The sequence below is a fragment of the Meleagris gallopavo genome, chromosome 19 (genome assembly GCF_905368555.1).
Source record: "Meleagris gallopavo chromosome 19, MGAL_WU_HG_1.1, whole genome shotgun sequence".
NCBI lineage: Eukaryota > Metazoa > Chordata > Aves > Galliformes > Phasianidae > Meleagris > Meleagris gallopavo.
In genome coordinates this window covers 2,310,336-2,322,343 of record NC_139422.1, presented here as the reverse complement: position 1 = coordinate 2,322,343, position 12,008 = coordinate 2,310,336, and the positions used below count along the sequence as shown (strand labels likewise).

At 60.8% G+C, this 12,008-nt stretch overlaps 1 protein-coding gene across 3 annotated transcripts; it reads left to right on the top strand.

Annotated features, from left to right (window-relative positions):
- Positions 1-2,904: 2,904 nt before the first annotated feature.
- AKNA (AT-hook transcription factor) lies at positions 2,905-11,915 on the top strand. 3 transcript variants are annotated; one of them, XM_085239146.1, is made up of 20 exons: positions 2,905-3,052; positions 3,125-3,440; positions 3,557-4,239; positions 4,708-4,782; positions 5,010-5,160; positions 5,279-5,436; positions 5,515-5,574; positions 5,847-5,950; positions 6,053-6,268; positions 6,335-6,508; positions 6,593-6,818; positions 6,899-7,005; positions 7,119-7,342; positions 7,414-7,537; positions 7,838-8,008; positions 8,406-8,500; positions 8,621-8,887; positions 9,003-9,113; positions 9,194-9,353; positions 10,246-11,915. In XM_085239146.1, the coding sequence occupies exons 2-20, from the start codon at positions 3,224-3,226 to the stop codon at positions 10,448-10,450; spliced, it is 3,528 nt and encodes a 1,175-aa protein (XP_085095272.1). In that variant the 5' UTR covers positions 2,905-3,052; positions 3,125-3,223; the 3' UTR covers positions 10,451-11,915. The 3 variants fall into 3 exon arrangements, with proteins under 3 accessions (XP_085095272.1, XP_085095271.1, XP_085095270.1); XM_085239145.1 differs by having other exon boundaries at positions 5,844-5,950; XM_085239144.1 differs by having other exon boundaries at positions 5,817-5,950.
- Positions 11,916-12,008: the final 93 nt, after the last annotated feature.

The window sequence follows — 12,008 nt, the reverse complement described above, 5'->3', positions numbered from 1 at the left end:
AGGAAAGAAGAGGGGCCGGGGATGAGCGCACGGCCACGCCCACTCCGGCGCGGGCCGCGCTATTGTCCGGCGGGGCCGGGAGCGGAACGGAGAGGGACTGGGGGGGGGGGGGAAGAACGCGCCTTACAGGTGAGTGGATGGGAACTGTGATGGGAAGGGAGGGGAGAGGGAGATGGAGTGCTGCCCGGAGCTGGGCGGGCACTGGGAGCGGGGCCAACGCCGCGCAGCGCCGCTCCTCCCTGTACGGAAGGGGGCACGGCCAAGGGCCCCATCGTGGAGAGGTTTTGCGGTGGGAGGCGGCCGGAGATCCGGAGTCGTGATGGAGCTCCGAGCAGCGGTACTGCATGAGCTGTGCGCCCGGAAGGGGTTCGGGGTGCGCCCGTGGGTCGGCCGCGGGAGGAAGGGAGGGGGGAGCGGGGAGCGGGGGCTGCCGCTGTTGTTGCTGTTGCTGCGAGGAAGTGGCGGGGGCCGCCGGCAGCTTCAGTTCCTGGTTTCGAGGAAGGCGCTGAGCTCACCCGGCTGCGGTCCCGCTGGGGTTGTGACATCCCCGGGCCGCCCCGAGCAGCGCTGCCCCGCTCCCGGCCCGACGTGCGGGCATCGCCCTCCATCCCCGTCCCAGCCCGGGCTGCGGGTCGCACCGGCGATCGCTGTCACCCAGCCGTGGCTGTCACCGCGCCCACCCTGGTGCGTTGGGGTTCTTCCCCAAAGGGACCCGCAGCTCTAAGGGTCGGGAGGTGGGAACGATGCTGACCCACTGGGGCCGGTGGGGACACGGGGGGGTTTCCATCAGGCAGTGCCGCGGGGCCCCTCACGCCTTTTCTCGCTGCGCTGTTTTCCCCGTTGTTTTTACGAACCGGGAACGACTGCCCGCTGAGCTGCAGATGTCCCCTGCCGAGTCTGAGGCACAGCAGCATTCTTTTGGCCTGCATGAGCCCCCCTCACCCCCTTCTCCCTTCCCCAAAAAGTGGTTTGGGTGGAAACGTTTTCAGACAAAAAGAAGCTCTACCCCCAAACTCGCTCCCTGCAGGCAGCAGCCGAGACTGAGCCTCCAACCTCCCTCCCCCCCGGCTTTGAGCCCTGCGGGGCTGTCGGAACGCCGAGCGGTGTTCCTGCAGTTCACCGAGGCGTGAATGCTGCTTCGTGGTCCGGGAACCCGCTCTGAAAGGCCTCTGCTGCAGCTGGGGCTGAGGGGGCTGAGTGACCCCACCGTACTGATGCTTGCTCCCCCGTTGCTCCACGGATGGCACTCTGCATGGTTGGTGGAGGTGGGAGTCCCCCTGCTCTGTCCCTGTGGCTGTCACCAAGATGTGGCACACCCTGTCGTGCTCTCAGCAGGGTAATTAATCCAGCCCGTTAGTGTGTAATTAGTGGCACGCGGAGCAGAGCTTGCACAGCTCCAGGCTGCTATTGAAACCACAGCATGGCCCCATGGTGGGGGTATTCGGCCCAGGGTGTATCTGGAGGTCCCCAAGTGATGCCCTGGGGGTGGCCACAACCCTGCTGCACTGCATGCTGCAGGAAAAGCCTCTAATCCACACCACAGCCCCAGAGCTGCAAATCCCTACTTAAATCCCACTGTTGGGGTGAGACCTGCGTGCAGCAGAGCTGCCCAACATCAGGGGTGCATGCAGTTCTCCCACTACCCCGCTCTGCTTCCCCCAGGCACTGTGGGCACAGAGCAGACCCCAAACCCTCCAGCAGGGCCCCAAAAGCCCTAGAGGAAGCAGCTCGAGGCTTTTCCCTATAGGCTGCCCCAGCAGGCCAGCTCTCCTCACCTCATCTCTTCCCCATGTCTGTGCTCCCAGGGATGCTTTGGGCTCTGCATCTTCTCAATGTGACTAAAGAGCAATTTTGGCTCCGGTCCCTGGTGGGGTTGGGATGCATCCAATTTCAGATCCTGGCATGGAGAAGGGAAAGCGGCCCCAAGCTCTACAGCTGTGCTCCAGCATCAGGCCTAAGGGGCTGGGGGGGGGGGGGGGGCAGGGATCCCCAGAACCCTGCACAGTGAAATTCTGGGGGGGGGGGGGGGGAAGTAGATGGCTGACCCCCAGTGCTGCTGCTGTGTGGGAGCAGCACTGTGTCTCCCTTTACTTGGGAGAGCTGTGCATCACCTGCAGTATCCCCATGCAGCAGGGTTCTGCCATGTCTGTCACTTTTCCTGAAGGCCCCTCCACCAAAATGTCATGATGGTAAGAGGGAAAAATCCTTTTTTCTTTTTTTTTTCTTTTCCTTTGATTTTTTGCTTTTTCTCCTCTAAGTGAGCTGCTCGCTCTTACGGTGGCATAAGAAGGCCTGAAAGAATAACCCAACATAGCTGTGTGCTCAGAAACCACAAAGCAAAACAATCCCAAATGTGTGGTTTTTACCCTTGCTCTTGGAACGCTCGGGTTTTGCACTCGGAGCTGAACAGAAATGCAAAACATCAGCGGGGGAACATTTGAGCCTCTGAACCCCCCTCCACCTCTGTGTGCCACTGGGGCTGCCCCAGTTGTGCCTGGGGTGGGAGTGATGCAGGGTGGGATGAGCTCTGCCCCACATCCCCCCTCAGGATGGAGGTGTGGGGCTGAGAACCCTGCACTCATTGCATGCGTGGGGGCGCGGTGCCATCACTGTTGTCATGTTTATCAGCAGTGACAGCTCGGGGGGGAGGAGTGGAAAGGGCTGCTGTCACATTGCCTTCGCTGTGTCAGCTGTATCCCAGTTTTCAAAGGGGGTCAATTCTGGTGCCCATTGGCAGTGCCAGGTCCTTGCAGTGCCTTGTGGTCCTCTTGAAAGACCCTCTCTCTGTGCCGTGCTGGTGGCTGTGCGGTGACATCCTGGGGGTGTGTGGGGGTGGGCTGGGGGCTGTGGAGCCCTCAGGATCAGTGGCTCAGTGCCATTCAGCACAATAACCCTGCGGCGCTCTGTCCCCGCCCCACGGCTGTGTTTTGTCCTGGAGCTGCTGCTATGGGAACCCTGGGCGCACAGCTCTGAAGGGCAGTTCCTGCTCGCAGGGCACCCGTCCTGTCCCCCAGCCCTGGTTCTCATCACTGTGGGCTTGTGGCTATCTGGGGTACATCGGGGCACAGCTTGGGTTGATGCCTTTGAACAGAACCTATTTAGCACCCTCCTTCCCTCCCCCCAGGATGCCGAGCAGCCATGTGAGCCACACTGGTGATGAGGAGGACCCCAGCTGCTGCGGTGCCACGGGGTGGCACAAGTGACAGGGACAGAGCAGGACACCATGGGCAGCTCCTCGCCCTGGCTGCGCTGGACTCAATCGGAGCTGGGCAGCCAGAAGCCCAAGTGCTGGGAGGAGGAGGAAGAGGAGGAGGAAGACTTTGAGAAGCACATGGATGAGAACGGTGTCATTGGGCTGGGGGCTGCCACTGCGGAGCTCAGCGACCCACAGGACTCAGGCTCTGAGTGGGGACAGGATGCGGCTGGGAGCCCAGTATGGGGTGAGTATCCTCTGCTGCCTCTAAACCCGTGGGGAAGGGACCGTCATGCCTGGGGGGGTCCCTGGGTGGTGGGGGCCTCAGGGATGGTGCACATTGGCGGCAGTGCTGCTTTGCAGGGGACAACGAGGACCTGGATGTGGGGTCCCCAGCAGAGCCACGCTGGTATGCACAGCAGGACCTGACAGAGGAGGAGGAGGAAGAAGAGGAGGAAGAGCAGGGCAGCTCTGAGGAGGACGAGAGGCCAGAGGGACCCTGGGGAACAGAAAGCGATGGGGACTTCCATGCTGAGACTCCCCTGAAAGCCCCGGGTACCACCATGGATGGCGGCGGCACCTCAGGGCCTTCGGACTCCAGTCCTGTCCCCACGACTCCCCCACGCCAGCGCCGGAGCTGGGGCAAAACCAGGGACCCCAGTCAGAGCTCCCAAACCCTGCAGCAGCCCAAACCCAGTCGGCTGTCCCCCAGCCCCCGGCATCACACCGACACCAAAAAGCCAAAGGACCCCACAGACATTTGCCCATATGGCCGAGGGCGGCTCAACCACCCCCTGCCTGACCTCTCCAAGGTGGAAGCACGGGTGAAGGTGGGGCAGAACTACCGTCCTCCACCCAGCAGGGCCCTGCCCGCCCGCGCCAGGCCCCACGGAGGTCCCCTTGTCCCCAAATCCCCCGCCGAAATCGTCCGGGAGGTGCTGCTGAGCAGTGGGGAGGGGGCCCCGCCACGGCCCTCCTCCTCCCCCGGAGTGCCACAGGAGCTCCGCTCCCCCAGGCAGGCCACTGCACTGGTGCAGCAACTGCAGGTAACCCCAGAGCTGGACTGGGATGCTCATATGCCCTGTGGGATGGTCGTGTCCCCTTCTAGGGATGCACGTGTACCCCCTTTTGTTGCTTATGTCCATACATAGAGATGCTCCTGTCCCACCCCCCCCAGGATGCCCATGTCCGCCTTGGGATGCCCTTGTCCCCTCTGTGATGCTCATGTCCGCCTTTGGTTTCTCCTGTCTCCCCGAAGGATGTTCCTGCCCCCCTCCGTGCCTTAGGATGCTCATGTCCCCATAAGGATGCTCCTGTCCCCTCCCCAGGATTCTCCTGACCCCATGCAGTGCTTCTGTCTCCTGATGCCCTTCTGTCCCTTGGGAGGAGAGGGATGGTCCCATCACCCCCCTCCCCATCATCCAAGGCTACATCCACACCAGCTGTGCAGGTGTGGCAGCTCTGTGCGCCCCAAAGTGCTCCTCCCCATGACATGATGACATGTGCCCCCACAGGATGACTACCACAAGCTGCTGACCAAGTACGCCGAGGCCGAAAACACCATTGACCAGCTGAGGCTGGGGGCCAAGGTGGGGAGGGATGTAGGGATGTCTCCAAATATAGGGGTGGAGGGGATGGGGACAGATGCGATGCTCTGCAGGGCTTGGGGCATCCTTTCATCCTCCTGCGCTCCCCCATTGCGCAGGTGGGGAAACTGAGGCAGGGTGCTCCAAGTTCCAAACTGGACACCCCTCGTGGCCTTGTTGCAATGGGGCTGAGGTGCCCCCGATGGAGTGCCTGCTGTCTCTGCCCCCAGGTGAACCTGTATGCCGACCCGCCGTGTGCCAGCCGCAGTGCCCGCGCCGGCACCATGAGTGGTGGCTGCAGGGTGATGGCCTTCAGCATCCCACGGCCCAGCGCCGCAGCCATCAGCACAGCCCCAAACCCACAGCTCCCCGTGGGTGGAGGTGAGCTGAGTGCCAGGAAACCTCCTGCTCTAAACCCAACCACCCCACAGGTGCCCCCGTAGCGGAGGAAGCAGTGCTGGAGGTCACCAGCTTTGCTTCTCTTTTCGTCCAATTGCAGCTCCAGCGCCACAACCAGCAGAGCCGGGGGCAGCATCCCAGCCCTGCTCTCCTCGCTCCCCCCTGGGGGGCTGCCCCACATGTGTGGGGCCGTGCTGCTGTGCAGGGCCACGGCTCACACAGACACTGGCAGAGCAGACCCGCAAATTTCAAGCGCAGGTAAGTCAGGGGGACAGCCCCCAGCGGGAACAAGCAGTGGGGTTCCTAGCCCTGCTCAGCCCCTTCTCTCCCACCCAGGTGGATTCCTTTGAAGCCTGGATCCGAGCAGGGAGCTCTGTGCCACAGGAGCAGCTCCAGGTACAGCACTATGTGGTGCCCCAACCCATCCCTAAAGGCCCCATCCCATTCCCAGGTGCCCCACCTCATCCCTAGGGGCCCCATCCCACCCTAGATGCCCTATCCTGTCCCCAAGGGCCGGTCTTGTTCACAAAGTGGCCCATTTCATCCCCAGGTACCCCATCCTGTCCCCCCAAGCTCCTATCTCTTTCTGCATCCCTAACTCCAGAGGGTGTAGCCCCAATGCTGTGGGGTCACTGCAGGGAGGTTTGGGGGCTCCCTTTGCACAGCAGCGGTTCTGGAGGCTGCAGGATACACAGGATGCACTGGAGCGGGCGTACCTGGAGGCACGGGAAGAGCAGAGCCTTGGGGACATGGGGAACTTCGACCCGGAGCGGTGAGCACAGGTTGTGCATTCCCTGGGGTTGCAGTGCTGCTCTGAGTCCTGCATGGGAGCAGCCTCAGCCCCTTGTCCCTGATGATGGGCACTGTATTGCAGCACAGTGGAAGGGGACATCTTCTGCTTGGGGATGCGCCTGGAGGAGCTGAAGGAGCACCTGGAGCGGGCAGCACCAGGGAGCCCTGTGGTGCCAGAGGGCCCCCCCAGCACCGGGGAGACAGCAGGGGACAGCGAGATGGTGGCGGTGGGGCTGCCCCGACCCTTACGGCACAAGCAGCTCCAAGCGGAGGAGGACTTTGGGGACCTGCTGCAGCAGTGAGTGTCCCTTAACGGGAGGTGGAGGGCACAAGGGGCACCCCAAAACCTGCCCACACTCCCCAGGTACCAGCACCTCAAGTCGCTGCCAGCATCACTGAGCCTGGAGCAGCTGAGCCTGACGGGGAGCGCAGTGCTGGAGGAGGCTGGTGGCACCGTAGCAGGGGACAGAGGCCCCGGGGGGGTCCTCAGTGGGACACAGTCACCAGAGGAGGGCACTGACCTCGAGACCTCCCCCTCGTAAGTGTGGGTGCAGTTGGGTGGATTCAGGGTGAGCAGCCCCCGTGGCACACCTGGTATTCACTCTCACTCCTCTCCCCACAGGCCCCCCCCTCAGAGGAAAGAAGTGCCGCTGCCCCACACTGAACCCCCACACCCACAGGGGACCCACAGCCGCCTGTCCCCTGTCACCACCCCGCTGCCACCATCCACCTCCAGGCTCCCGCTGGCATTCCCTGAGCCTTTGCCATCGCGCACAGCCCCGTCCCGCCGCAGCAGTGGGACAGGGAGCAGAGCCCCTCAGCACAATGCCCTCAAGCCCTGCCGCCAGGTGAGTGCTGGGGGGGGTTCCTGAGGCCATCCCCATGCCTGGGGAGGGGGCACGTGGCCCCAATCCCACTCCTTTCACAGGAGCAGCGCATGGTGTCGCCGGAGACGGACAGCGGCTTCGTGGGCTCGGAGAGCAGCCGGGTGTCCCTGTTGGCACGCACCCCTGAGCATCAGCCACTGGGCACTGGGTACGGCACCAGCACCACGAGCTTGCTCCATGCCATGGGGCAGTGGGGGGGAAGAGGCAGTGGGTGTTGTGGGTGGGAGGTGAGGGGTGCCTCACTGACACATCCTTCCCCAGGAATCACGGCGTGCTGGAACCTCCCGTCCCCGCTCCCCTCCATCCGCAGAAGAAGGAAGCTCCGCTGCTGCCCCCCAGGAAGGCGCTGAGGGGTCCCTACCCAGCCCCTGAGCACGGCCCCCCCCCAGGTCACAGCGTGCCCCCCAGCACCCCCTCGCCGAGCAGCTCTCCACTGCGCTGGGTCGGCAGCCAGGGCAGTGAGCTGGGACCTGAGGGTGATGGTGGTGAGTGCCCGGTCCCCAGCTGTGCCCGTGCCCCACGCTGTCCCACTGACTGCCCCATCTCTGCCCCCCAGCTCGCTCTGACTCAGAAGGAGGAGACAGGAGCTGCACCAGTGGGCAACCCCCTGGTGGGACGCCCGCCTCACCATCCCCAGCTCCAGATCACTGTGACCTGCTGGGATCCCGCATGCAGCGAGAGTGAGTGCCCCCAGCCCTGCCAGTACAGGGTGTGGGAGAGTGAGGGGGTCCCTGAGAGCGCAGGTTGTTCCTTTGTTGGGGGGCTGACTGGGAATAATGGCTCCTGATGAGAGCTGAGTCTGCCAAATTCATGACATGTGTGATCTGATCCAACTCTGTGCTGGCTGTGGGTGCACCCACTCCTAAATAGATTTGTAGGTTTGTATGGAAGGCCCCCAGCTGTGTCCCACAGGGCCAGGTTGGGGGACTTGGGGCTGTTCCTGTCCCTCAATGTTCTCTCATTGTGCCCTGTCCCTACAGCCAGGCCATCCGTGCGCTGCAGGACGAGGTTTGGCGGCTACGCCTGCAGCTGGAGGAGAGCCTGCACCGGTCCCACAGCTACCCCGAGGGCAGAGCCCCTCACACCCCCAAGGGGAGGAGGCAGGCAGCAGCCAGCAGAGCTTCATTCCTCCAGGATGCAGCACCCGTGGGGTAGGTGGCTGAGCAGAGACCGGATTGTCCCCAAAGAGCGCTGGGTTGGGGGATCTGGAAGCACCTGTCTCTTCCCCTAGCCCTAACTCTAACCCATTTCCCTAGCTTTAACCCTAACCCTTTTCCCTAGCCCCATCCCCTTTCCCCCAATCTCCTTTTCCCTCATCCCCTTTCCCCTAGCCCTTTTTCCTTCAACCTGAGCAGGGTTGGCTCTGAGGGGGTCCATGTGCCCAGCCCAAGTGGGGATGCACAAAGGGGTTCCCAGGTCACTGGGATAGGATCCTTTGGCAGCAACTCGCTGAGGGTTGCACATCCCAGATTTCTCCCTGTGCCTCCCTACTGCCGGCCGGGCCCTGCTGTAGTGCTGGTTTCTCTAATGGCTCCATGCCCTCCGCAGGGAGCAGAGCCCCACTGCGCGGGGCAGGATGAGCCCGGGCGGCCCCAGAGGCAGATGGGCATCGCTGCCACGGGATGGGACACCGCCGAACTTCAGTGAGTGGGGACACCTGGGACCTCTCCAAAATGAGAAGGGATGCGGCGGGGACCGGGTGCGGGGCGCAGGGATCCCGCATCCTCGCGGGTCGGCGTGCAGAGCCGCTTCTTTCCCTGCAGCTTCCCGGTCGGACCGCTCGCTGCGTGCGCACGGTGACAGCCGTCCCCGAGCCGCCCCGTCCGCGCACAAACGCCCTCGCAGCCCCCTGGGTGCGGTGTCACTGCGGGGACAGCAGGCGGCTGAACGCCGGGAGCCCGACCCGCTGGGTAACGCACACGGCCGGGCCGACACCGCGTTCGGGGGGACGCGTTACCGCGTGGCACCGCCCCGTGGGGAGCCGAGCGCCGCGCCGTGCCCCCGCTGCCACCCCGACGGGACAACGACGGGTGAGCATCACGTCCTCCCTGCTTCCACCGAGCTCCTGCTTGCTCCATCCCCTCCTCGCCTTCCTCCCCATCTATACGCCTTTCCTCCCCACCCTCCACTTCCCCATCCCCCCAGGTGCCCCATCAGTCGATGCCACGCGGCAGCAGCGCAGCAGCACCTCCAGGACCCCGGAGCGCTGCCCGACGTGCCGGGCATCACGCGGTGACACGGACAGAGCCGGGCACGGTGGGTGATACCTCAGAGGGTGGAGGTGGCAGAGAGCCGGGAACATCACACCCACCTCACCCACCGCCTCCGACCCGCAGCCCAGCGCAGCAAATCGGACGGCAAATCCCCGCCGGAGCCCCGCAGCCGCCCCCAGGCCGTGCAGCCGGAGCAGCCCGCAGGGTGTTGGTACCTGGCGGGGGGGCCTCCCGTCGCCTACCTCGCCCCCGTCCCCGTGGTGCCTTACGGGCCCTCACTGCTGTAAGGATGCTCAGCGATGCGGGGGGGGGAGAGGGGGGGCCAGGGAGGAAAGGGAAGGGGAGGGACTGGTGAGCTGAGGGGGGGGGGGGGGGGCTAAAATAGTGTCATAGAGATGGGGAAGCAGAGCCCCCCGTGGGCAAAGCTGTACGGTGACCCCATATTCTTTTTTTCATCTTTTCTTCTTTTTTTGTTGTTTTTTTTTTCTTCCCTTTTTCTTAATTCCTTCACTTTTTTTTTTTTTGTCCTTCTTTCTTCTCTCTCTTTTGATTTCTTTTTTCTCTTCTTTCCGTTTTTTTTCTTTCTCTTCTCATTTTTCTTTGTTCTTTTTCCTTTTTCTTTCTTTCTTTATTCTCCATTCTTCATTTTTTTCTTCTCAATTTTTTCTCCCTTCTTTTTCTCCCTTCTTTTTCTCTCTTCTTTTTCTCTCTTCTTTTTCTCCCTTCTTTTTCTCCCTTCTTTTTCTCCCTTCTTTTTCTCCCTTCTTTTTCTCCTTTTCCTTTCCTCCTTTTCATCTCCTCCATCCTTCTTTTCTCTTCCCTTCTCTTCCCTTCCCTTCCTTTCCCTTCCCTTCCCTTCCCTTCTTTCCCTTCCCTTCCTCTTCCCTTCCCTTCCCTTCCTTCCCTTCCCTTCCTTCCCTTGCCTTGCCTTGCCTTGCCTCTGCCTTCCCTTGCCTTGCCTTGCCTTGCCTTGCCTTGCCTTGCCTTGCCTTGCCTTGCCTTGCCTTCCCTTGCCTTCCCTTGCCTTCCCTTGCCTTCCCTTGCCTTCCCTTGCCCCTTCCCCCTTTTCCTTCTTTTTCTCCTTTTCGCCTTCCTCCTCCTTCCTCCTTCTTCTCCTTCTTCTTCCTTCTTTCCCTTCTACCATTATCCTTCCCTTTTTCCCCCTCTCCCCCCAGGTACTGCCCCCCAGCCGCACCTACCTCAGCCCCCCACCACAGCCGTTCCCCACCACTCTCAGACCTGGAGGAGGACCTGGATCTCTCCCTGAGCACAGCAATGGCAGCAGCACGCCGTGCCCGCGTCACCTCAAGGCGGCTGGGCCAGGTGCTGGCAGCAGAGCTGGGCCGGGCACGGGCAGTGCGGAGCTCCTGCCTCTTCTGAACAGGATCATCCCATCCCATCCCATCCCATCCCATCCCATCCCATCCCATCCCATCCCATCCCATCCCATGGGAATGGACACCGAACCGGACCCATCCTGCATCTCCCACATTTCTGTAGGTCCTACCAAAACACTGCTGTGTTTACCTCAGTGCCACGCTGGCACAGAAGGAGCCATTTCCACAGCCCATCTCTCGCTGCTTTCAATGTTTTTTAGGGTGATTTTTAGGGTTTCTCGGTACTCTGCACCTCCCCTTCCCCCAGCTCCAGCCAGAGCCCAACCCCATGGATTGGGGCTGAGGTTGGGGTTCAGGTGCTGTCCCTACACCCCGCTGTACCCCAGGACCACTCTCCTCTCTGCACTTCTATGTGGATTTTTCCCCAGGCTACCATTGTCAGAGGGTTGGTTGACCATATATAATGCGTGTGTATTTATATATAGGTACATACACGTAGTTTGTTTTACATTTCCAGCACAACCCTCAGGGAAGCTGAGGTTTTCCCCATTACTTTGTGCTGCACGGCCCTGCAATGTGCATAATGATGTTGGGTGAGGTTGAAGGGCTGCAGTGAGGGGGGATGTGGGGTCCCTCACTGCACATGGTTTCCTGGGACGGTGTCTGGGCAGAAAAAGAGACTGGTAGTGTTCCCTTTGGGATTCCTAGAGAAATTGGGAGTTTTCTTTGGGATGCTCAAAGAAAAGTGGATTTTCTTTGGGATTCCCAAAGAAACTGCAGAGTTTTCTTTAGGATTCCCAAAGCAATGCAAGTTTTCCTTGGGATTCCCAAAGAAATTGATATTTTCTTTGAGATACCCAGAAGCAACGCGATTTTTCTTTGGGATTACCAAATAAATGGGTGTTTCCTTTGGCTTTCCCAAAAGCAATGCAAACTTTCTTTGAGATTCCCAAAGAATCATAGAATCGCTCAGGTCGGATTTCTTTGGGAATGCCAAATCAATATGACTTTCCTTTAGGCTGGTAGAGTAAAACCAGCCCCAGGCATGGGCAGATCCAGCCCTGTGATGGTAGCCAGCACTCCTGTTCTTTATAATAAACAAATGCCTATTTTTGTAGCACAACTGCTGTTGCACACCCTTTGGGGGGGTCCATCCCCACACCGGTTCAGCCCCCAGCATCCTCCAAGCACCACATTTACTGAGCAGGTGCATCCCTGTGTTTGTGTAGATCCTACCTAAAGTGCCCAACTTGTTTACCGTCAGACTTTTTCATATAATAACTTATTTTTTTGGGGGGAGGGGGGAGGATTCCTAATGGAGACCCCTCAAAGAGCTCACACTGAGCCCAAGGGGGGAAGCAGGGACGCCCCGTGGGGCTGCCTTCAAGCAACGGGGAGGAGCAAAAACGATGCTTTTCCCACCTCTCCTCTTTTCTAACCGTCCCCCTATTTTGTACCGAGAGAACTGCCTATTTTTTAACAAAATAAACAGGGTTTTTTTTTTTTTTGCTCGTGGCTTTTCTCCTTCCTGGAAGCGAGAGCCTCTGTGCACTACAGATGGAGATCGCGTTTATTGAGTCACTGAGTGCTTTAGTACAGAA